This window comes from Serinus canaria, chromosome 3, assembly GCF_022539315.1.
Source record: "Serinus canaria isolate serCan28SL12 chromosome 3, serCan2020, whole genome shotgun sequence".
NCBI lineage: Eukaryota > Metazoa > Chordata > Aves > Passeriformes > Fringillidae > Serinus > Serinus canaria.
Window position 1 is genome coordinate 7245537 of NC_066316.1, and position 25087 is coordinate 7270623.

General features: G+C 41.3%; 1 protein-coding gene across 3 annotated transcripts in view; it reads right to left on the reverse strand.

Annotated features, from left to right (window-relative positions):
- Positions 1 to 808: 808 nt before the first annotated feature.
- The window catches only part of TP53BP2 (tumor protein p53 binding protein 2), a 56127-nt gene continuing 31848 nt past the window's right edge, over positions 809 to 25087 (reverse strand). For 2 of the 3 annotated variants that reach the window (XM_050972193.1, XM_050972195.1), the window contains exons 5-18: positions 24182 to 24283; positions 21676 to 21850; positions 20163 to 20344; positions 19635 to 19799; positions 19001 to 19238; positions 17232 to 17360; positions 15866 to 16005; positions 14637 to 15126; positions 13423 to 14204; positions 11428 to 11565; positions 10721 to 10854; positions 9539 to 9705; positions 5786 to 5985; positions 809 to 1876 (exon numbers count right to left, since the gene is read on the reverse strand). In XM_050972193.1, coding sequence (XP_050828150.1) covers positions 1835 to 1876; positions 5786 to 5985; positions 9539 to 9705; positions 10721 to 10854; positions 11428 to 11565; positions 13423 to 14204; positions 14637 to 15126; positions 15866 to 16005; positions 17232 to 17360; positions 19001 to 19238; positions 19635 to 19799; positions 20163 to 20344; positions 21676 to 21850; positions 24182 to 24283 — 3084 coding nt within the window. In that variant the 3' untranslated portion in view covers positions 809 to 1834. The remainder of the gene's footprint in view (positions 1877 to 5785; positions 5986 to 9538; positions 9706 to 10720; positions 10855 to 11427; positions 11566 to 13422; positions 14205 to 14636; positions 15127 to 15865; positions 16006 to 17231; positions 17361 to 19000; positions 19239 to 19634; positions 19800 to 20162; positions 20345 to 21675; positions 21851 to 24181; positions 24284 to 25087) is intronic. The other variant, XM_050972194.1, reaches the window with a different exon arrangement.

Consider the following 25087-nt stretch of genomic DNA (forward strand, 5'->3'; position numbering starts at 1 on the left):
AAAGAGATAGCAATGCATATCTAAACACCTGTACTCAGAGATAGTTATGGGGCTTGGACCCCCTATCCTAGTTAAATATTCTTTAAAGAATTAGAGTAGCAAATACATCTTTGACCAAAGTGAGCATTGATGAGCCTGGAGCAGGAGGCTCTTGGCAACAAGATTTTTCCAAGAGAAAGCCCATGCTTTCAGGTGGAATCTTGAGTTCCTGTATCTTATTTATCTTCCTTTGCAATACAAGAAATGATTTAAATTAAAAAAAAAAAGTAAAAATAAAAATTGCCAGACTGTTATTTCTGCTGAAAATAAGCACTTTTTGGTTTTGTTTTTTTTTTCTTAGAGATAGATCATCACAGTGCACATGCAGGGCCTTTTGCTTCCAGGAACAGAAGTTGCTGCCCTTTAAAGGGGAAAACCAGCATGCTGAAGCTGATTGTGGATGTGTGGCAGTTAATGAAATGTTAGATAAGCTGATACTTTTAAAGATTAATGCTTGAACAGCCCAAGGTTTCCAAGATAGATAACTGATACTTATATACACTCAAGACTGTTGAAATCAGAGGCTGTGACCATGAGCCAATTGCTGCTGCCTTTAGCTTCCCCACCTGAGGAACTGTGGGGAAATTTCTTCCTTAGAAACTATTTCTTCCTTATGGGCACCTTTTCACAAAGCAGCAGGACTTACCTAGTAGGAAAACAGGATCCTGTAGGGTGAGGCACTTCCTAAATAGCCTTAAGGAATTATTTGCTCCTCTGTTAAATACTGTTCAGTATCAAATTATTGCCAAATAGAGATAGAAAGGATAGCTCAATTGGAAAGGCTTTATTTGGAAAATACTTGTGCCAAGTTGGGTTTTTTCCTTAAGTATGTCCCTTAGCTTTTAAGGTTAACAATGTGTCACTAACAGATTCAGCTCAATTTTAAATGCAGAAAACCTACCTTGAATGACTGGGGCAGGAGGGGTTCAGTTCAATACAGAAAGTAGCTGAAAGTTAGTGTAATGTACAACAGCAGTGTGTCTTTACTAGCAACATTTCTAATAAAAATCACTATTAAAATACCCAGAGTTAAAGCTTAAGAGGAGACAAAAGTTTAATGGTGGAGTAAACAAGCAGAGTAAAAACAAGTACATTGTCAAGGACTACAGAAAGTTTCTACACTTAGTCTTCAAAGTACAAAATACAATAAATACATGAGGCTCTTTGTAAAAAGAGGAATCTAAAACTACGTTTCTTGTTACAGCACATGATATTTTGAATACATAGAATATCTAAGATGCTACAGCTTTTTTAAAAGTTATTGCTTAATGGATTGGTCATGTGGTTGTCACTCTTCAGATGCACTTAAGTTTTTTTAGCTTCTTTTAACAAACATTCTGCTTCCAGCAATAAGTAGTTGGGTGCTGTGCACATACTTCAATTTCTCCCATCTGGAAAAAGCCTCGGGATAAATTTGGACAAAGCCAAGTTGTCTGTTTCATGATGATTCCTTCAATGGCAATTTCAAAAGGTCCTTGTATTTAATGCAGAAAAGAAGTGAAACTCTCTTCTGCCATGTTTGAAGACAGCTGGGTGGGTACTTGAACATAATGGCTTGATTTGACCAAAGGCAGCAGAATTTCATTTGCTTGTAAGCATTATTTCATCGTGTACAATGCCCTCATCCATTTGCTAATGCATGAATCCTTCATTTGTTTTCAGAGCACATTTTTCATAGCTTTCAAATTACATTGTCATTGAAATAAGTCTCATGATGTTGGAACCAACACAAAATGGACTTTTTTCTGTAAGTTATCCATGATTAGTACTTCAAGAATCTGGCTTCTGTACTATTTCATGCCAAGCTTCTTTGTCTAGGTTTAATCCTTGGATACAGCTGAGGGTAAAACAGAAATGAGGTTTAAAAATTTAGTACTTTAAAAGGTTATTTTTAAAAGAAAAAATAAAGGAACACAAAACCCCTCTCTTTGGTGCTACAATTCTAATGTAACCCATAGTAGCAAAAGCATGGTTATAAAAACCACCCAGGGCACTGATAAATATGAATTTAGCAGTCTTAAGCAAGCTTAAAAAAATACTAACTGTGTCAGTACAAAAGGAAGGTATTGAGCAGCACATAATTGAGGACTTTCAGCTCTACCCAGATGGGTGGGCCAGGAAAAGCATTGGCTTTGTAAGTCAAGAGACTTCTGAGGTCAGTGAACTGTGGGATTGTTCCCTGTTTTATAAATGGGACCAGAGAGGTGAAGTCTGGTTTGCTTTCTCTCACCTATCAGCTTTTATGGCAGCATAGCTTTGGGCAAGCTGGAAACATCTGTCTGCAGAAGGACTATGGAAGTGGAGGAGCTTGAGAGAGTGGAGGGTGGGTGGTGCATGAATGACCTTCCCAGCAGGAAACTGGTCCCTGCCAGCCTGTGGCCACTGGGCCACGTGCTGGTCACACACACACAGGGGTGCAGGGGAAAACTGACAGGACACAGCTTGGCACAGCACACAGCAGGGACAAGTGTGGCAGTCATGCTCTCTGAAAAATCCCTTTGCCCAGGGTTTTTCTCCTGGGAAGCTGAGAAGCCTCAGAGAAAAGGAAAACAATTCTTATCTCATTTGCTTCTCCTGTGTTGTGCTCATGTGGAATGTGTTTGGAGATTGTTTACCCACAGGTGATTGTTCCATTGGATTCTGCTGGGAGTTGTTTTGACTCTTTGGCCAATTGGGGCCAAGCTGTGTCAGGGCTCTGGAAAGAGTCACCAATTTTCATTATTATCTCTTTAGCCTTCTGTAAGTATCCTTTCTGTGTTCTTTAGTTTAGTATAGTATTCTTTAATATAATATAGTATCATAAAGTAATAAATTAACCTTCTGAAAACATGGAGTCAGATGCATCATTCCTGCCTTCATCAGGACATTCCCAGCAAATACAATAGACAAGATGCCTGGGAGCTGCTGGCTTGCACCTGGAAGGGCTTAGGGAACAGCTGCTGTTCTGCACAGCTTGGCCACTGGCATGTGAAAATAGGAGGATACACTTCATCCAGTTAGGAGAGATGAATCCTCCATGCTCTAACTGAAGCATGTCTACATCACAGCTTACAGCTCTCCTCAAAGCTGCCCCTTCTCTCTTTAATCAGACTTTCTTCTTTTCTCAGGGGATAAGACAAGGCCAATGACTTCACCACAAGGTCTGTCTCAGCCTGCTGTGATTTCACCACTCTTAGAGATGAAGCCAGCCAGTTACAGTACCACAGCACCTGACAGTATTATCTTATTAGCATAGGGAGCCAGGGAGTCACTTATAAGGGTAGAGCAGTGATACAGATAATTTAATCCTTGTTTTTATTCAATACACCTAGCTGCAAAAGGATAAAAGCAACTATGATAAAAATAATATTAATCTACCAGATGTTTTCCTCTTTGGTGAACATCACAGACTAGAATTCAGCTGCTACATTAAAAGGCCAGTAATTGCTTTGGAGAGTCACCACAAGATATTTCAGTGGCAGGAGTGTCACAGTTAATAAATACTGTGTAGTTCTCCCCAAAGATTCTGTTGGGATTGTGCTTACAAAGGTAAGTTCTGATCTCCAGTTTAAGCTGTGCTACCTTGTGCTTTTTTTCCCCCCTAGAAGCACAGGTGTTCCTTGTGTTCTTACACATCTGTGCTAAGGCTCAAAGGACAAGCTTATGAACAAGCACTACATGCACAATTCACCCCAGGGCAGGCAAAAATCAAAAAGCTGCCATTTTAACCTTACTGTGCAGGGCTGATGGCTGCTCTCAATTTAGAAATGTTTACTTTGGAGAGGAAAAAACTGAGCAGGAGCAGTATGTTAGGCAGGATTTTAGAGTACATGATGTGTAGGCCTGACCTGGAAATGATACAGACATGAAAACTGATTTTGCATTAGATAGAGTTGCTCTGAAAAATCCAAGCAGTTTAAGAGTAAGGATTATCTGCATGAGGAAGGAGGCTCAGCCTCTTTCAAGCATCATACATCAATCAGCTAAAATTCACAGTGGTTAATCTTGGAGAACCTCTTATCTCCAGCACCAGGGCAACTAGAATTGCAGAAAAAAGCTTAATGGAATTTTTATATATGTGTCCATCTGCCATAATTTTCTAGCAACTCAGCTATGAGGAGAAATACAGGGAACATAATTGAAAGTATTTTCTTTGTACACTGTTGTTTTTAATAAAAGGCGATGAGAGAAGGAGAGGCCATTCATGTAAGGCCTTAGACATATAGTTAAATGTTACTTTAAAAGCATAGGAGAAAAAGATCTGCCTTTACTGAGCTATGTAATCTGTTTTCCAACACCAGAAAAGAAGATAACCTAGATTTTTGCAGTGTTTATCTCCTTGGATCAAAAGGTACCCTGTGTACACAGGGAAGGACTCATGACTCACTCTTCGTGCAAGTTTCAGTTCTGAAGGCCCTTTGTGCCAGTACATCACTTTTTTGAAATGGGGAAAATTCTCAAAAAGTCATAGAATATCCTGAGTTGGAATGGACCCTCCAAGCAATCACTGAGTTCAGCTCCTGGCCTTCCACAGGACAGCCCTAAAATCACCCCATGTGCCTGAGAACATGTGTGGTATTTTCTGAGACCCCTGTTGTTGGAAGGAATGATGAATTCGACTTCATGTTCTTAGAACATGAATTATTATGATTTATATTAAATTAAAGAATGCTATACTAAACTATACTAAAGAATACAGAAAGGATACAGACAGAAGGCTAAAAAGATAATAATGAAAACTCGTGACTCTCTTTTCAGAGTCTGACACAGCTTGGCCATAATTGGCCAATAAGTAAAAACAATTCACATGTTGGATAAAGAATCTCCAACCACATTCCAAAGCAGCAAAACACAGGAGAAATAAATGAGATAATACTGTTTTCCTTTTTCTCTGAGGCTTCTCAGCTTCCTAGGAGAGAAATCCTGGGCAAAGAGATTTTTCAGAAAATACTACAGTAACAAGCATGCTCAAGAAAGCCTTATTCACACAACATGTTTGGATAAAAGGGGTGTTTTTTTCTCTAAAATGGTGAAAACAAGGTTGGTATTAGGGCCTGCTGTGTATAGCAGGGTGGTGATAGATGTTGTTCTTATGGGCACCCTGATATATGATCTCCTTGAGCCAGGTCTCATAAGCTCTTGGAGATTTATATCACACCCAAGATAGCTCAGCTACCTTAGAAGGCATCAAATCAGCAGCATGGCTTCTGTGGTGGTGTTGGACAGAAAAGTTTTAATTATAGGCAAAATAACAAAACTTTTTACAGAGAAAACCTGAGCCAGGTGCAAGAGGTTCTTGCTCCTGGTAAAACACCCCACAAAAGCCATTAGTTCCTTTGTTGTCTTCTTTTTCTAGTAAATTGCTTAGGTGGGACTTTTTGGCTCCTGTCCAATTGGCTATCCTTAAGTTTGAGATGAAGTCCCCAAAAGAGACACACCTAGAGGTGTCTCTTTTGCTAATTGAGGAAGGAAACTTCTGGGCTTTTTTCCTTCTTAAAGAGACAAAGGATAGTTTTGTCACTCCATCCACAGGGGGCACACTCTTATAGCACCCATTAATCTGTGTTAAGTACCTGAATCAGAGGCTGTTAACCCACTCTGCCAAGGCATTCAACTCCCTAAATAAAGATGGAAAATGTCACCTCCTTCCTCTGGACCCTTAAAGCTGCACCTCGATGCAAGAGATCCAAGGGGAACACAGCGCTGCCTACACTCCACATCCAGGGCTGGGGTTGTTTTTTTGGCTCTGGAAGCAGCCAGGACTCACCCCTAGCAGGTTTCTGGGCACGTAGCCTTCCTTGTCATTGAGCCGTGCCCACCACCACTCGATCTCCTCCTCGTCCTCGCGGCGCAGGATTGTCATGCAGTCTCCTTCCTTCATGGACAGCTCGTCATCGTTCTGAGCCTCATAATCCCACAGCCCATAAATCACTCCTTTGTTCATGATCCCCATCTTCTCCTGCACTCCTGCAACATGGCAAACATAGAGCAGCTCAAGTGAGAAGAAAAGATAGAAATAAAAAGGATGACAGGAGGGAAGATTCCTTTGTTCTTACTGGAAGACAGTCCAGGAAAAAAAACCCCAAAATTCCTACTGACTTGGCACCATATTTCCTACTCAGAGTTGGCCCTGGAAGAAGTGGCTTTGTGAAGTTACAGCAGACACATTCCTTCCTTAAACATGCTCAAAAAATACAAGGCAAATGGGGAGAGCAGCACTGACTGATAAAAGGTTCTATTTTTGTGTCCACGCTTTCTAGACCTAAGTGATAAGCAAGAAACACTTTCTGTACTCTTAGTGCAACAGTAATCTCCTTCTGTCACAGACAGATAGCAATACCTCCTTGGGTTGACCACCACTGTCATTTTGATGCTGGTGGTGTCATTTGCCACCTGGGTCATTTTATTTTAGAACTTTAAAGCACATTGCATATCAGCCCTATACCTGAGAGATCTGTTGCTTCTCTGCAGCTGCTTTTGGTTATCTCAACAGTTCTTCATTTCTAACACTATTTTTTATTTTTTTTCTTGTTTTAAACACTGCCTTCAGAAACACAATTCTGTTAAATGATTTCTGGACCAAGGTGTTTTGGAGTGCACACATGCACCCTGCAGGGTTATTCAGAACTTGCTCATTTTACAGCTGTAGCCAGAGATTATACTCTTCTTTCTGTACCCATTTCCTCAGCCTCTAAGCAGAAAACTGGAAAAGGTATCTTAGTTTGTACACCAGTTGATTTTCTCCTAGGTAATTATTTTAAAACACTGAATTCTACTGTGGGGTGGTGGGGGTTTTTTGTTTTGTTTTTTTGGGGTTTTTTTTTGTTTGCTTTGGTATTTCCAGGAGCAGAGAGCACACTGCACACTGCATCACAAAACTCATCCTTTCCCTTTTCATCATGCACCTATTACCACCTACATCTGCTAAAGGAAGCATCTGCTCAAACCAAATTCTTCACTTCTGCACACCAGCTCAGCACATAACATTAAATTACTTCCAGTGCATGATAAGCTCTGCTCAGAGAAACTCTTCCCTTGCTTTGCATTTGGTATAATTAGAGGTTTGGACAAAGCCATGCTCTGCACCCAAGGAAGGGAAGATTGAGCACTGAGCATCAAAGCAGGCATTACATTTAAGAAAGTGAAAATTTCCATACTTCAGGACCTGTAATTTACTCAATGCTAAAGGATGATTGGTTTTATTTAAACCTACCTGTATTTCTTACTTGATATTGGACATCATTTGCAACAAAAAAGATTAGGTGAATCAATGAATTACACCAGGGTTTACAAGCTTAATTCTGAGTTTAGAGGGCCAGGTTTTAGTGCAGTTCTAGAAACAGATAGAGATTCTCAAACTTCTTTTACAGAAGCAGTTTTAGGGAATAATTACTTACAGTAACTACAGGCAAGCAGAACAGGTCTTAGCAAAGGAATAATTTCTAATGAAATAATAAGGAACTTTGGTAGCTGAACAGCCAATACCATCAAGAGATAGTTTCAGTGGTTTCAATTTATAAATCTGGCCAAACTTAATAGGCCAAAGCCTTACAAGTCCTTTCAGGACCCATCAAAAAGCATCTCATAACACAAGAAGATCCCAAACTCAAGAAAAAAACAGAGTATCAAGTGAAATCATCGGATGGCAGGTCATAAAAAACCCCACCAACAAAAAGAATGGATTTCTTCCTGCTGTATATAATGAGACCATGGACCTCATTTCCACAGGATCTCATGGCAGTTTATCTGAATCTAAGAATTAGACAAATTCCTGAAAGAAATACCTCACGAGCTGTTCAACACAAATAGACCATCTCTTAATTCATGTCTGAGTTAAAACCAGTTTAAAATATTAGACAAGTATTTTTTTATCTAATCCTACAATTTTCCTTGGGTATTTGGTGTTGATGACCTCCCTCAGAGTCTGGATACAAAACCAAATAGATTTTTGTTTAGCCTACAAATTTTGATGCCAGTTTAAAAGGCTTCCTCCCTTTACAGAGAGAATTATATATTTGGCACCAAAGACACAGTTTTCAAGCTTAGTGAGGACAGCTGGACAGACTGTTTTGAAATCTCCTGGCTTAGGAGCAGCTTAGAGAAACTCAGCTCAGCTGTGCCACAAAAGCAGAAAGGCAGTTTTACAGCTTTTTCTGCTGTGTTACATTGCTGTTACTCTAACCTCTTGCAGAGAGATGACACACCAGCTGGTGTGTGCCTAGGGGACATGAGCTACATACAAAACAGAGAAAAGTAATTTAAAACCTCATTACACACAAAACATACAGTAAAGTAATGTAAAACCTCACTGCCTAATACTCATCACACCCTAGGGGGGAATTCGTTTTCTCCATTCAAAGATAGCATCTCTGTAGCCTTACTATTGGAATAAAATCTAAACTTAATATGGGATTTCTTTTTAAATGCAAGTGAAGAAAAAAGTCAGGAAGGTAAAGTCAAACTCAGTGCTTACTAAAATCCATCAAGGCAGAACCTTGGCAATACCTTTTCTGGTTCTAAGGTGCACATTAGGAAATACTCATTTCAAGACACCAGTTAACAGCCATGAACTGCCCACTGACATCCCCATACCACTTTTGTTTTCATGTAAAGAAGTTCTTATGTGGCAAGATTCACCTAACTGGTGCATCTGTCAATGCACATGCTTCAGTCAAAGCTTTTAATATAAAGAAACCTTCTGGTTATCAGCTCTCCTCCACAGGGTGAGTATTTTGAAGGTAATCTCAATGGAATTCAGGAAGCTGCTGAAGCTGGTGAAAACCTCTCTCTTTCCAAGAGGCACAGGCACCTAACCTGAGTGTGCAACTCACCCCTCCTCATGCACCTCTCGATGAAGTGAGAGGTGTCAGGGTGTCAGAACCCAGGATATTCCTCTGGCTGCCCTGGAGGACTCCAGACCCTGGCAGGGGGCTCAGAGACCTTGGCACAGAGTCACAGACACCTGTGCCTTTGATCTTAGCCCAAGGAAAAAATCACCAACTTTGTGTGAAGATTTACAAGCCACAAGAGTTTGAGTAGAATGTTAGTGAATTTATCACTATGTGAAAATGTAGAATTTTGGGGATTTAGAATGGGGGTTCAAGAGGCAAGATGGGGGAATCTGGGAGTGTCCTGTCCATCGTCTTCTTCTTCCTGTCCTCCACCTTCTGCTGAGGTGGTGACACTTCTGAATTGGTTTAGAGTAGAGACAGACTGTCTAACATAGGTGATAGGTATTGGAAAGTTATTGTAAATAAAGTACAAGTAGTTCTTAGTAGAAAAAGCTAACACCACCCAAGAGTGGTCAGTGTGCCACAAACCAACCTGCCAGACAGACCTCAGTGGGTCAGAGAAGAGAAAATAAACAACCTTGAGAACCAGAGCTGAGGAATCTCAACTTCTTCCTCGATCGTGGGACTGGAAAAAAAGACTTTTCGATACCTTGGGAGCCATTCCAGCAACACAAAACCTGAGAGCAGGGGAGCCCCTGGCGTGCTGCAGGGCTGGGGATGGCACTCACCATAGAGGAACTGGGAGCACTGGGTGTAGCCCTCCTCCATCTCCTCACACTTGTCTGCAGCTGTCTGCATGTCGCTGTAGGTCATGGCAAACACAGCTGCCCCCGACTCCACCAGGAACTTGCACACCTGCACGTTATTGCAGGATGCTGCACAGTGCAGAGGGGTCCTGCAAGGCAAGCACAGAAGGATGGCACTTCACTCCCAGTGCTTACAGAGCCCTGGGAGCAAAGAGCATCCAAGCCTGCAGGACCTGGGCAATCAGCCCTGCCCTGCTGAGGGCTGCCCAGCACAACACCTAACTCAGCACGTCAAAAGCAATCACTTTTCACAGGTAACAGGAGCTACTGAGAGCTGCTTGAGCCCTAAAACTAAGTTTCCATACAGATCTCCAGTTATTCTACCTTTCTGTAATCCATTACATTCTAGGAACATTCATTAAGGCACTAAAAATTCAACAATTAATCAATATTGAAACCCACTCACAAATCTTCCTGACATCATGCCTCTTCCAATCCACATAATACTTCAAAATTTGACTTTGTGACAAGTGCCTGTAATTGTGATAACCCCTCAGGCTGAGGGAGCACAAGCATCTTTATTCAGTTTTAGGCCTCAAGCACTTCTGTTATAGGCAGAAATAACAGTAAAATCACTATCCCCACATCAGCCTCCCATAAATGATCTCCCTAGTTATTTGTAAAAAGGATTTGTAACACATTATCAGCTGCAAGCCTTGTTTGAAGGTTTTCTACTTTATTTTGGTTTCAAGTTGGCTGATTATTGGACAAAGAACTGGGGAGAGTTTGCAGGCTAGATACTGCCCAGAGCACAAGTTATAGGTTATCTCACAGAGGGTATTGGGAATTTCAGCATAAGGTTCATTATAAGCTGCCTTCAGTATATCAAAGAAACAGAGCAATTTCCTGACAACTACAATTTCCTGTGTCCACCCCTACAATGTTTTTTCATGCAGGGAATATTGCTTTAATTTCCCTATTTTCCCATCTGCACAGTCCCATATGATGCCCCACAAAGAAGTGCTGTTGCTCTGCTTTGGAAAGAAAACTCATTACCAGCTCCACAGGAGAAAAGCAAGGGACATTGTGAGGGACCTGCAGCAGCTCCCAAGTCCTGACTCTAGTGGAGAACATCCCTAAGGAGGCACTTAATGAAAGCCTCACCATCCATCACTGTCTGCAGCGTTCACGTTCACCCCAAACTGCACCAGGAACTTCACGATTTCCGTGTGCCCAGCACACACAGCGTTGTGCAGAGCAGTAATTCCTTCATCATTGGGCATGCTAGGATCTTCCACCTGGCCAGCCAGAAAGGAACAATCACATTCAGGTGAAACTCTCTGGAATAAACATCTCTTCTCATACAAAAATCACTTGTAATATTCTGAAATATGAATTTGTGATGTATTTCTAGAAAGGACATGAGCAAGAAGACTACATTCACTACCAGCTTTGCACCAAGATTCATATTTAAGTTTGTATTCTCCCTTTAACAGTGTGATTCAGAGAAACAGGATCTTGATAACTTACTAGAAGTACTTTCGATAAATTTCTGATCTATGTTTATTTAACTGTGAGCAAAGTTCACATGGATTTTGCCTACCAAATTATCTGGTAACTTGCCAGACAGGGAATGAAACACTACATAAAAACTGAGAAAAAGCTGTCCTGCAAATTTATAGTCTTGATGCTAAATATCCACTGTGGATTTAACACACTTAAAAATCAGCCTCCAAGTATGATCACTTAGAACCTGCTAGGATTTCATCTCCTCAAGAACAGATCTAGGCTCTGCACTAGTCCAGAAAAGCTATGAATTCCCAGTTTCAGCCAGGATTGAAATTCCTTGTTTTACAAATTAGCATTTGTACCTCATAAATTATTCTCTGCACAAGGTCAAACTCCCCCTCCAAAGATGAATCCAGAAGCAATGCCAAGGGATTGAATTTCACTCTCATTCCATGGCCAATCCTTTCGGAGCCAGTCTTACGCAAGTTCGTCCTCTTCCCCTGAGAAAAGGTGACACAAGTTACAGGCACTTTTTTCCTGGCAAGATGATGAATGCAAAAGTGCTTATTTGGGAATGACAGCAGAAATGATCAACTAGAAAAGTGTTTGGTAGGAAATTTATAGTGTTTTCTACCAATCCCCAAACACATTTGTGAATATATTAGGTTAAGCATGTTATGAAAGATCTCTGCCTTTATTTCTGGACAAGGTCATTATTCAACTCTCATACAGAAGTTACCTTGATCAAACATCAACAAAGTAGTGAAACTACCAAAGATCAGGTAAAGATGCAATTTTTTTTTGTTGGTTTTTTTGGACAATTTCACCATTAACTCTCATAGCTGTTAGACAGACCAAGCAGCACACTCCACAAAGAACACTAATGTAAGTGCTGATCTAAAGTTCCTATCATCTTTGCAAGCATACCAGAGGTTAGCAGGAACAAACAGTGATGGAAAATGGTTTTGGGAAAATACAGAACCAAGTGCAGAATTGCTTTAGATGCTCCCTTTGATTCCCAAGCATTTCTATAGCTGAGTTTGTACCCACTGCTTTAGGGAACACGCTCGCGTTAGCTCAGCGCTCGCCCAGCTGCCTGGGCAGCAGCAATAAGACCATTCACCAGGGTATGTAAATTTCTGACAGATGTCCCGGCAAAGATGAATAGAACTGACTCATATTCTGCAAGAGCAGGCATGTGGGGATAAGATATTTAAGTAGAAATGCTCTTCTGCCTGTAGATTTGTATGTAATATCAAAAGTAGAGGCTTTTCCAAAAGTGAGCTAGAAGAACAACCCATGGATTTAAATATGAAATCAAGAAGTTGAGCTGGTTTCTTCTCATCATTGCAGAATTACAACAAAACCAAGCAGAAGTGAGTTCTCACAATTCAGGAAATTCTACCACTCAAGTTTCCTTGTAAAAGGGAGCAAGAACAAAATCTTTAAAGCATGAACACAGGAAATGTCTACTCCATGCACAAATTACAAGGTTAAAAAGCACATTTAAATATTTTAACTCCTCTGCACTGAAGTGATAGAGGAAAAAACCATTTTCATGTATCAGGTTATGAAAACTGTTATCAAAACTCTACTCTTGATAGGTTTTTTTAAGAAAGTCTTTGAGAAACCAAAAGCATTAAGCATTTTTGTTCTGCAACAGTGAGATAACATCATACCCCACACAGATACAAACTTGCAAAATAAAATAGTAAAAATGCTGCCTCCTCCCAGCCCCAAGAGACTCCATCTTGATGCAACTTGAGAGTAGACTGATGGTATTTCAGATTTCAAAGAAATTCAGTAAACATTCAGTAGAAGAAGTACAAACAGCTGATATCTACAAATGAGCTTTTTATATAGAAACTAAAGAAGTCTGTTCCTACGTATTTTTCAAGAAAGGCACTGTCAGATAAACAAATGCAATCCAGGATTAAGAAAATTAGTCCCCAGCTCATACTAGCAATAGTGGGAAAGAAATGCTTGTGAAATCTCTATCTGTACCTCAAGGGAAAAAAAAAAAATCAGCTTTAATTTTTCTTAAAAAGGAAGTAAAATCTGGGTGTAGGCAGACTTCTAGAAGGAAGGATTCTTTACAGCTCTGTAGAGTTTTACTATTTGTGTATTCCATTTGAAACCTTTCATTATGTCATTAATTCTAGGGACAAGAGAGACTAATCATTACTGTCTGAAGATAAGAGCATCCCACAACTAGGACAGATACCAACAGAGAGACTCCTAGACTGTGTGACTGTTCTCCCACATCTGCCTGAGCTCTACAACACAATGCACAGGGTTTATGGCAGCACTCGAGATGATTTATTGACAGGGCACCCCAGTTGTAAGCTAATACTTACAGGAGGCAAGGAAAACTGTCCAGTAACTTCAGGAGGCCTCATACTGAATGAGTCCTCTCCCAAACTCTCTGGTTCCCCTGATGGATAGGGAGGTGGTGGGTATGGAGGATATTCTTCCATGTACACCTCCAGTGGCAGTGGAGCTTCTAGGTTTGGCTCTTCTGGTTTGGGCTGCGTGAGTTCATCGCTGTCTGACACAGCTTCAGGTACAGGGTCCAAAGGTGCAGGGGGAAGAGCAGCTTCACTCTGCTCTGCTGCTGTGCTTTCTGTCTCCTCAGCAATAGCTGCTTCTGGCACGGAAGCAGCCGTTTCCTTTTCTGCCTCCGTGCTTAGATAAGGATTTGGGATTTCCACTGGGCTTTCAGGACTGGCAGCTGATGCCGCCTGTTTGGAGGGATGCGAGGGAGCTGAGATAGTCTCCATTGCAGCCAGAGTGGTCCTCTGATAGAGCAGCTTCTGGATGTTGGGGCCATTAGGGCCCTCAGGCTCAGTGATGGAGCTGCGTTTCTTCAGCGGCCGGGGCGCGTTGGACAGCTTCTTGCGCAGCGCCTCCAGGTCGGCGTCGCTCTGGTTGCGGTAGGGGTTGGACAGGAAGGGCAGCAGCTTGGTGGGGCTCAGGGGACGGGGGATCCGCTCTGGTTCGTGGTTCTCGTGAGCAGAGGCTGCAGTTTCCATCTCGGGCTCTGGGCTGCCTGGCTTGCCCTGGAGGTTGGAGTAGATGTTGTCTGCCTGCGGCAGCTGGTTCTGCAGCCCAGCTCCTGCCATCACGGGCTTGCCGTACACTGCGGAGCGGTTCAGAGAGGGGTCAAGGGGAAACAAGGTTGAGTGTCTGATCAACAACAAATCCCCAAGAGAACAACACATGTTCAGAGAACAATACTCAATACTCAACAAATGTTCAAGAGAACAACAACAAAGAAAGGTGAATCAGGTTGTGTATTCTGTATGTAGAGCAAAGAAGCAGAATACAAAAAAACTGAGCAGAACCTATCTGGTAACCAGATCTACTATTAGTTATCTTGCAAACCCAAGATACACATTCTGCACTTCTGGTTAGCACTCTTACACAGCAATGAAGATTCACCCAAGATTCTTGCAGCTGCCCTCACCCACTTAAGTCCCTGAAGAAGAGCTTCATACCTGCAGACCAGGTGGAAAGAACATCCACCTGACATTTATCAGACAGAAGGACAGGGAGAGAGCCCCATGCTTACCACTTGGGAAATGTGGTCCTCTGGTCTGTGCCCTTGTCAAAGCACTCTGCACTGCCTGCTGGAAGTTCTTCCCAGGAGTCTGCTGTTGGGTGTACATGCTGTAAATGGAACTGGCAGCCACAGTCTGAGGCTTTCGAAATGGCGGCAGCGAAGTCTCTTTGGAAGGCTGAGGAGTAAAAGGTCTCACAGCTGCTGCTGGGGGACTCTCCTGCTTGGAGGAAGGAAGAATTTGATCCTGGCTAGAGGAAGAACCTGCAGGAGGTACTGAAATTCTTTGCTGTATCTGCTGAGAAGGATGAGAAGGCTGCTGTGCCACTGGTTTTTGCTTGTTCCCCACGGCTGCAATAGCCAAAGGCAGCTTCTGCAGGTTTCCATCCAGCTTTGTATCAGCAGGTTGAAGGTGACTGGCTTGACCAAAGTAAGGCAAGTTTATCTGTTTTGGTTTAGTGGGGACAGGTGGTGGCACCTTGGTTACATTTTTGTTGGTTGTCTGAAAGACAAAATAATTCATTAAGATAAAACAATAAAACATTATTTAGGAGTTTTGCTATGAAAGACCAATGGGCCTCAAAGTATGGCACAGTATCTTATGTCTACTACTGCTGTAATAAGGTTTACAACATCACTGAAACCAGGAAGAAACTGCTTGAAACTTTTTGTCATCACTGTTGTTTTTAAATTGAGCCTATTCTCTTTCATTCTTCTGTAACAGCTATGTCTAAAACAGGAGCAATGACAGGGCACAGTAATTTCTCCAGAGATATCAGACACTCAGTTGTCAAGAGGCTGCTCTCCAACAAAGCACCTGTCATCCCCAGCTGTAGGCTAGTGCACCCCCACCTGATCAAACTGTGTCCTCATGCCAAAATTTAGGTGGGAAGTTTTACTGCTGTCAAACATCTGAAGGACACTGTGGCACTAAAGAGTGAAACAAGCATGTAGATGATTTTGAAAAAAAAAGAAAACAAACATGCAAAAGCCTCTTTGTATCTTTGGGGGAAAAAATACACACTTGTACAAGTAATACAGCCATAGATTCCCACCACAGTGACTGCAGGGAATGATTTGGAGTTACCAATTGCCATTAAAAGCCTAAGAGGGATTTTTTCTCAGAAGCAGTCTTTTAAAAGCTGACCTCAGTACTTCTACTGTGGCCGGCAGAAAGCTCTGAGAAGAGCAGTGGGTAAGGCCTGGCAGATGGGAAGCAGCAGCCTGGACTCCCTGCATACCTGTGCCTCCCTCAGGAGATCCTCACTGCTCTGGTTCTTCCTCAGCGTGCCCAGCCCAGCAGACTGCTCCACAGAGTCAAACATGGAGAACGGACGCACCTTCTTCTCTCTGTCGCGTAAAAGAGCTTCCCCTTCAGCTGCTGGTGAAGAGAGAGGAGACAACTTTCAAAAGGGATGGCACAATTGTAGGGGTGAGAGTCCTGCTGTGCAGCCACATTTCTCCTCACAGAGAAAAGCAAGGCACAACTTCCCAGAGATATTTCTGGGATTCACATTCTCTGAACCTCAGAGAGAGAAAAAACAGTTCTTATCTCATTTAGTGCTCCTGTGGTTTGGAACAAGTGGAATGCATTGAGGAAGATTGTTTACCTGAAGGAATTTGCTTGATTGGATTCTGGTGTGAGTGTTTTGATTCATTGACCAATTAAATCCTTGTGTGTGTCAGCTGACACACACGAGATTCAATTGGTCAATGAATCAAACAATCACGAGATTCTGTGCAGTTGAGTGCCTGGCAGATTCAGTGTAATACAGTGTAATATAATATAGAATAGTATAATAAAGTAATTAATCAGCCTTCTAATAAGATGGACTCCTCCTCGTCATTTCTCCCCATGTTTGGGGTTGTCCTGCTTTCCTCTACTGCTGTGTGCAATATTTAGAGTGTATGCAGGAGATGCTTTTTGCATCCATCCTCTCTCTGCACTAAGGGCCCCTGGGCCTGTCAAATCCTGCATTATGCAAATTCAACAGGGGCATGTAAGAAGGAACTAGGATCTTCTTCACCACCTGATGCAAGTTGTGGGTTTGGTTTCTTTCTTCTTAAAAACCCTGCAACACCATAGCAAAGTGTGGGATTCACATTCTCTGAGCCTGAGAAAAGCAGTGAGAGAAGCAGAAAAAAGAATGATCAAAACAATTCTCATCTCATTGACTGCTTGTGTTGTGCCAAAGTAGAATGCAATATCACCAAAGTGATGGTGTTTTGTTTCCTTGGCCTGTCAGGGCCAAGCACGTGTGCAGACTGTCAGTCAGCAGGCAGTCATGAGATTCTGGGCAGTTGAGTTGAGCTGGGTGCTTGTGCAGATTCAGTTTAGATGTAATCTAATATAGTGTAATATAATATAGAATAACATAGTATAATAAAGTAATTAATTAGCCTTCTGATATTGTGGAGTCCTCCTCATCATTTCTCCCTGCCACGGGGGTCACCTTGTGTTTCCACTAGCAAAGTAATGACAATGTTCTTGATATTTCTTTTGAGCTTTCAAATGAGTCCTCAGTTATTTACTGAAGCTTTTAGAAGAGAGGTATCATCAACCAGATTCTCCAAATTTTAAGATTAGCCAAGCACACAAGAACGTACCTTGTCCTTCACTTGTCACAACTCCTTTTCCTGAAGTCAAGGCTGATCCTTGATTAATATGATTGTCTGTATTTGAACTACTCCAGTCAGGAGCAGATGGGGAAGGTTTTGCATTGGGGACCACAGAACCTAGGAGAGATTAAGTGGAACAGATTAAGCTAGAATAGTAGTTTTTATTGACTTATTACAAATAGGTTATTTTCTGTAAGAGTCAGGTCTAGCCAATATAGAAGTATCACATAGAGGTTAACAGCTATAAAACCTAGCATTAGATTTTCATTTGTTTTAAAAAGAGAATGCAAATGAAATTGAAGAACAACTACCAAAAGCAGCAGCAAAACTCTTTGTCACAGGACACATCTGCACTTCAAGCATTCAAAAAAGAAACTTTTCTAGATTGGCTAATTTCCAGCTGGTAGGAAACTTGCCTTGAGTATCTGTGCTAAGTTAGAAGTGATACAATGTTAAGTATAAAGATATATTGTGCAAAGAAAAACATGATGCTTTAAAGCAAAGACTGACTCTGCCAGGGATAGCCAAAACAGGAGAAAATTCATCTGTGTGTGAGTCTGCATTAAAGATTTATGATCTTTACATTCACTGGAGTAGAGATCTGCAAAAACCACTAAGAAAATGCCTGCAATCTCCTATTCAGTATTTCACCAAATTCTCCCTACTAAATTCTAAATAACCCAAGTAATGTTAAATTCAAAAAGTGATAATAAGCAGCAGCAGAAAATTTCATTCTGACAAAGTACCAGAAACTCTCTTTAGGAAAGCAGTCCTTTTGTCCAAATGCTAAAAAATAAGAAGTGATATTTTAGTTCAAATAGTTAACCACCATGCATTCCTCTAGCAAAAATTCAATTTTTTTGTGGTCTAGAGCTTAAATTCTACTCCAATAGTTTTAGGATGAGCAAACCAAATAAAAAGAAACAATCCTCCATTCTCCAATACAGCAAGAGAAATTTGGAACTGCTTTTGTGCAATGTTCACTGCAGTATCTGCCAGAATTGGAGATGGAGGAAGGCAGATAGAAAATAAACAGAACTATTCTGCAAGCTCAGTCTCCCTTTCTTGCTTTTGGGAAGATCAGTGTTTCTCTTCTCTCCCAGCTGAAAAGGGAGTCTTCTCCCAGGATAGCACAGAAGAGATATTTACAACTCTCTAAAAGTTTCTTTAGACTTCTCTTACTGAACTTAATTGTCTCTCAGAGGAGAAAGCCACAGACAGAAGCCAACAAATTAACTCTCCAAGCAGGAGAGGCCAAACCTCACTCTCCAGCAAGTCAGAAACTTCACTGCTGTTTCTGTGCTACAAGCAAGCACCTCCTTTGTGAAATTTGTCACGTTGGTTAATCCTTTACATGTGTCATTTCCAAAATGCACAACCAGAAAACGTGGCATTGCCAGTTTTTAAATCCAGGCACCAGGTATGTACTAGAATTGCCTCTAGAAACTCAAACACACTGTTGGATAGTTCTTAGGAGAACTTTAAAACAAATAATTGCTTTATAGAAAAGTCCTCCTCTAGTCCACACTGTATAACAACTCAAAGAACTCATTGATAGATTTACTTCATTTTTAACATTGAATCATAGAACCTCAGTGCTTATAAAATATATTCACTGGTGCAGAAAAAATGGCAAGCAGCAATACTGGCATCTCAAATAACACTTTGCTTTAAAAAAACACAAAGCATCAAAACAGAGCTGTTAGGTAAGAAAACAAAACATGTCTGGAGAAAAAATATTAATTGTAAGCTATTACCTGCAGGAGCTTTAGCTTGTGAATTGTTCCCAGCTCTCATATTGGGCAGTGTTTGTGTTTTCAGTGGCCCATCAGGTACCTGCAAAGCTTGTGTCCCATCAGAAAATGCTGGCTTCACCAAGAGCTCAGGTCTGGAAGCAATACGTGGCATAGTAGAGGACTGGATATAAGGACCTACTGCTGCCACTCGGCTTGGAGCAGAAGCCACTGGCTGTGGTAAATTCCCATCTGAAGAAACCTTGGGGGGAAAAAAATAAAAAGATGAAAATATAAAGAATTTTATTCTGTAGGGTCCATTCACAGAGTTTAAAAAAGAAGTAAAAAAGAATAGAATAAGTAGCAAATGATATGCCAATATCAAAAGTGCTTTTTTGAAACAGCTCTGAGAATTATAAAGCTGAGGTAGTAATAGCAAAAAAAAAAATCTAAACTAGAATTCCACGACAACACGGGTAAGTAGGTTAACACTAATGTACCACAAAAAGCACTTTAATAATACAAGACTTCCACTACATATGGATAAAGACAACAAGTCTAGCATCTCCACAGCCTTCCCCCTAAGCAAGTCTTCACTTCAGGCTGTACAGACAAGACACAGAATTAATGTTTTAGCTATGAAATAGCCCCCACTTACTGGTACATTCTCTTTCTGTTGCAGAGCTGCCTTTTTCTTCCACAGCCGCTCGCGCAGCTCATTAACACGCTTGTCCATGACTGCCACCTCCAAGTTGCGCTTGTTCAAACACTCCCTCTGTTGCTGCAGCTTGGCATTCTGCTCCTGGTTCAGTTTGTTCCTCAACTGAATAAATTCACAAAGCAGTGGGGGAGGAGGGGAAAACAACCAAAATAAAAACAAATTCACTTTCAGGATCTAGGACAGGAAACGGTTGGAAAGAGAAAAGCCTTCTAAAAAGTCAAGTCATGTTTTCCCTCCGCAGAAAACTTTGGTTAGTCTCCAAATCTTGCAGAAAGGAAAGGTACAGACAGTGTGTGCTCCTTCCCCTCTTTACCTTAAACCCAGTACAGCTATCCAGCGTGCAGGCTGTCACACACAGCCCTGGCAGGAACAGGAGCAACGGGATTTCTTTCCAACAAGGTAAGAAACAACCCAACCAACTTTGAGCCCAGAAGGGCTGAGGGTCACAGGCCGAGCCCCCATTACCTGCAGCTCCTTGTAGAGGCGGTCGAGCTCAGCTACAGCCGACTGGTTGTCATGGTAACCATCAATCCTGCCGTTCTTCAGCATCTCCAGTTGCCTGGTGAGCTCCTCCACTTTGGACACGGCCAGCACCAGCTCGCGCTGCTTTTGCTGGAACAGGCTGTTCATCTGTTCAATCTCCTCCACTGCAGAGAAGGGCAGAGCACAATAGCTGCCCTGAGAAACAGCCCAGCGTGGGCTGCTTCCAAGGCAGCACTTAAGGAGGCAGAGAGCGCCCTGCCTGCTCAGCCAAAGCCACTGCCCTGTCACACCAGCTCTTCCTCTGAGCTCTGGCAAATGCAGGCTCACTAGAATGGTTATGGAAATTTGGTCTACTTAGAGCACTGACTGGGAGGGAAAGAGAACTTTTTTTTTTAACTTTCTGAAGTATTGAAACAAACAAAACCACAATGCCAGACTGAATTCATCTGGAGAAGCCTAAATTCACTGAATGCTGAATTCAGCAGGAAGATACTCACTAAACCACAAGGCATATTTATGACACTTGGAACTCTGAATTTAGGTCATAAGAACTCAGTGACAAAACACCCAAGCTGTCACATTAAACAAAGGCTTCAGAGAGCTTTTTCGGGTCTATTACAAACATCTGTCATCAGCTGCTCCCACTGCTGAAACTGTTCTATTGTAGAATGAAGTTTAAGGAATCCCTAAGAATTCAAGCAAGTACCAAAATCAGACCTGCTGCAGTAAAACAGATTCACATGCTCCAAGATCTTGTATTATTCTACCATCCTTCCAAGTCTTAAACATAAGTTTCTTTTGTGCAACAGAACCCAAGCAGAAAAGGTTTTCTCCGACAGAAAAACACTTTTGCTTTATCTGTCAACCAAAATGCTTCCTACTAAAGCAATGTATTCATGTTTTCAGTAAAGTCAGGCTGGAAATAACAAGTTCTGCACCACAGAGAGCATGAAAAGGCAGGCAGAAGAATAAATATTTATTTCAGACTTAATGTTGTATCAACATGCTGAACAATAAGCACCCAACCAGTACTTAGCAAGTGAGACCCTGGTCAGATTCATATAACTAAAAAGCAAATATGCAGCCAATTTAGCCATAACAAGGCAACTTGGGTACCAGGCTAAGCTTTGTTACAGGACAAGAAAATAACACTCTAAATGTGTAGGGTACTGACATCAAGGATGGAAAAAGTTACTGTGGTGCACAAAGGTATTCAAGTAAGGAAAAAAAGCACACTGTAATTAAAGAGCAGACATGCCAGGCTCAAAACACCGGGTGCTCTTACAGGATGTTTTAAAATATAGTAAGAAAATATATTTTGTTCTAGGTCAGCCATGAGCTTTCTTGGCAAATACAATACGTGAAATTGTTAAGATTACCATCTCCTGGAATGCTGTAAATAACTCCTCTGAATCACTGCAATCACCAGAAATTTTTGACTTCTAAGAACTGCATTTCATGAAAAATCCCAGGTTACCTTCCCCCAGCAACTCACCTAATTTCCCATTGCTGAGTCTTTTTTGCTCCACATGACCTTTCAGTGCTCTCACTTTCTTAAGTTTGGCTTCTTGATTCTCAGCAATTTCCTTTAATCTCTTCAGTTTTTCCTGTTCAGCAGCTTGCTGTTGCTGTCGCTGATCTTGCTGCTTCAGGAATTTCAGGCGCTGCTCCTGCAGTCAAGGCAAAGATTTTGAAGTCTAAGAAAAATTTTAGCATTTATGTTCCAAGACATTTACAAATTTGTTTTAATCACTACTCAAGCTCTTGAGCTAAGGACTATTTCCTCTCCACCTTCTCCATGTTGCCTGTACTTTACATATCTCTATCATTTTAAACAATTAAGTCATGCTGGAGGAATATCAGACATTCTTTATGTAGAAGGTATTTCATAAATTATTAGTATTTTCCATTGCTATTTTGTACTTTTACTAGTTCTGCTAAAACCTCCTTGAGATGGAGGACGGCTGCACACCAAACCTCTGATTATGATCACCATGCATCATGACACTGAAAACCTTTACAGTGAACTGGCTCTCATTTGAACAGATATCACCTTAGTGGAGAGGATCCTTTTGCCTTTAGAGAGTAAAATAATGTGTTTTCAATTTCTACATACACATGTCTAGTTTAGACTTAGAAAAACACATAAGACCACTAGATCATCTACAAAAAATTCCACTAAATCACTGGCCATTATACATGGCATCCAGCTCTGGAGATGACAGGTTACTCCAGGGGAGTAGAACTAGTGAGACTTTCCCAAGCACTCACTAAAATCCAAGACTGCCACTGTTTACTAACATTAGAAATCCACACTTCCTCCAAAAAAACCAAACCCACGGGAAAAAAAAAAACTAAATCACCAGTCAGATTTAGAAAACAGGGATTTTTGTGCACTTGGAATAAAAAAGGCAGAGCAAAAAAGTGAGCCTGCATTTTGGAGAAAACCAGGACCAGGCAGCATCCTCAGTGTATGCACTACTTTGGAGTCACTCCCACGCAGGAAAATGTCACAAAAAAAAAAAAAAAAAAAAGAGATTACAGCTCATGTCTAAAAAGAAAGTGTATTTTTCCTCCCTCAGAATCTATTTTTAATATTGCATCCGATTTCAGAAGGCAGGAAAGAAGCAATGGAAAGTCACTCTGAAGAGGCACCTAGGAAAGCATGTTTGTTCCAGGCAGGCACTGAAATGAAAATTCCTACCAGTGGGACACCCACAGGACTACTCTTCTTCAAACACCTACCCAATGGGTAGCTATCAAACTCATATTTTTCTTTTTTAAATCATTTACAGTAAAAGTAGTGCTCTTATTTCTTGTGACTACAGTGTTATTTATAAGACCAGGGTGTATTGCCAGCACCTGTGAGTGAAACAGAAGCTGTGAATATTTAGGCTCTTCATATATAAACACATCTCAGCTGGAACTGAGAAGAGGGCAAAATTCTTTGGCTGATTAAACAAGGCAGTGTGGATATTAATTGTGAAACTTCTTATCACTTGGTTGATTGACCAGTTTCCTGCATCATAGTCACACCTGTTCTTACCACAAGCAGAAAAAGTTTTACTGGCAATTTTGTCAGAACACAGTATCACTCTGCAGGTGCTGCAGAACTATTAGAAAGACATGGCTTGAAGCATTTCCCTGAGATACAATTATTGAGGGCCAAGGGAACTGAACAAGGTACTAAACATACAGACACACAGAACTGATCTCAAAGGGAGAGGGAGAGAGGACACAGGAAAAGTACTGAGAGCAGATGCCCAGAGCAGCCTTCTTCTCCAGCAAAGCACATTCTGAAATCCATGGGAGCACCCACCCAGACAGATGAGCCCTCTTCAAGACAAGCTCACATTTCACAATTCTTTGCCAAAAGCAGAATTTTCTGCTTCATTTTCAAGAGTAATGTGTACCAACAACTCTCAAGCAAAACATGAGCTCTGTGCCACCATCCTGCAGATACATTCAGAGTATTTTTCCCCTACACAATTCAGGAGCTTTATCTGTTCCATTTGCTTTTCTGTTATTGTTCTACAAGCACTTTATAAATCACAGTCCTAGGTTATTTTATCACATACAAGACATCTCTTCCAGCCAGCTGCCCCAGAAAACCAGGCACACTGAACTCTTATCAGGAGAAGGCAAGATAGCATGACAGGACAGCAGAGACAAAAGCAGTGTTCAGTGATCAAACTGGTGAATTGCTGGTCACCACACGGAGCACAAATAGAGCTGACAGAGCCACCAGGATGAATGACAATATATTAATGTTATGTGCCCTATCCTTTCAGTAAGCTAAATGGTCACTTCTATCACTGGCATTATTTGTATGTTTTACAACTGGATATTTGCATACATTGACTTTCAAATTTAAAAACAGGCAGCCAAGGAAAAGGAGCCCTGTGTTTAGAAGGGGTGAAAAAAACCCAAATCCTCCTTCCACTTCACATGACTCTTACCACCTTTGTTTTTGGCTGCAAGCAATCTAATTCCAAACTCACCTTGTTAGCCAGCATTTGTTGTTGAGCCTCAATTTGTTGCTGTTGGCGTGATGCCATTTCCTGGAGTTCAGCCAGTGTCATATCCATCCTTGGTGCACTTACCTGTCAAAGAAAACCCAAAGCATGCTAAGTCTAGAATTTTTGATTTGGCTAGCACTTAATAGAGCTACTGTAGAATAGTATGGCAAAAGTCTTTCAAAAAAAAACCCAACTGAAGAGGCACAGTATCTTCTTAGGGTAAAATAAATAATTGTAAGCTCATACACATGTGTAACCCAATTCAACAACTCACAGAAAATTATGTTTTTTGGAACATCAATGTTTCTAGCAGCAAAATCCCAGCAGCATTTCCAGGAGGCATTTCAGAGCTCTTTATAATTCAGCTCAGCATGAATCAGCTTTGACTGACTGAGCCCAGAATGCTCAGCATGTGGCAGCATAGATCTGTGCTCATAGGTCTATCTCTACAATTTGAAGCCCTTCCACGTAAGTTGAAGAAAATAGAAAGTTTAAATATGGCTGGGCAGGAGGGAAAACACCACTTTCAAAGACAGCACAGTTATTGGTTGTCTCTTCAGATATTTCCTGAGTCTAGATTCAATCTTATATCCATAATATTATGGAACAAGAGTGGTAGACAATGGATTCAATGTGGTGTCAACTTGGAGTAAATTGAAGTAATAGGAGAAAAGAATTTTGATGAGAGGAAAGAAGGGGAAGTATGGTGCATTTGTGGCTCTGAGATCACCTGTACAAGCACAGCTATGGCAGCCAACAGATCCTGGTGACATCCTGGAAACTGAAAGCCAGGATGGTAACTGCTAGAGGCTTTGTGTCTGTTTTAGAGCAGTCATTACCAGCCTGTCATTTCTTTCCATGGCACTATTTGCACCTGCATCTCCAAAG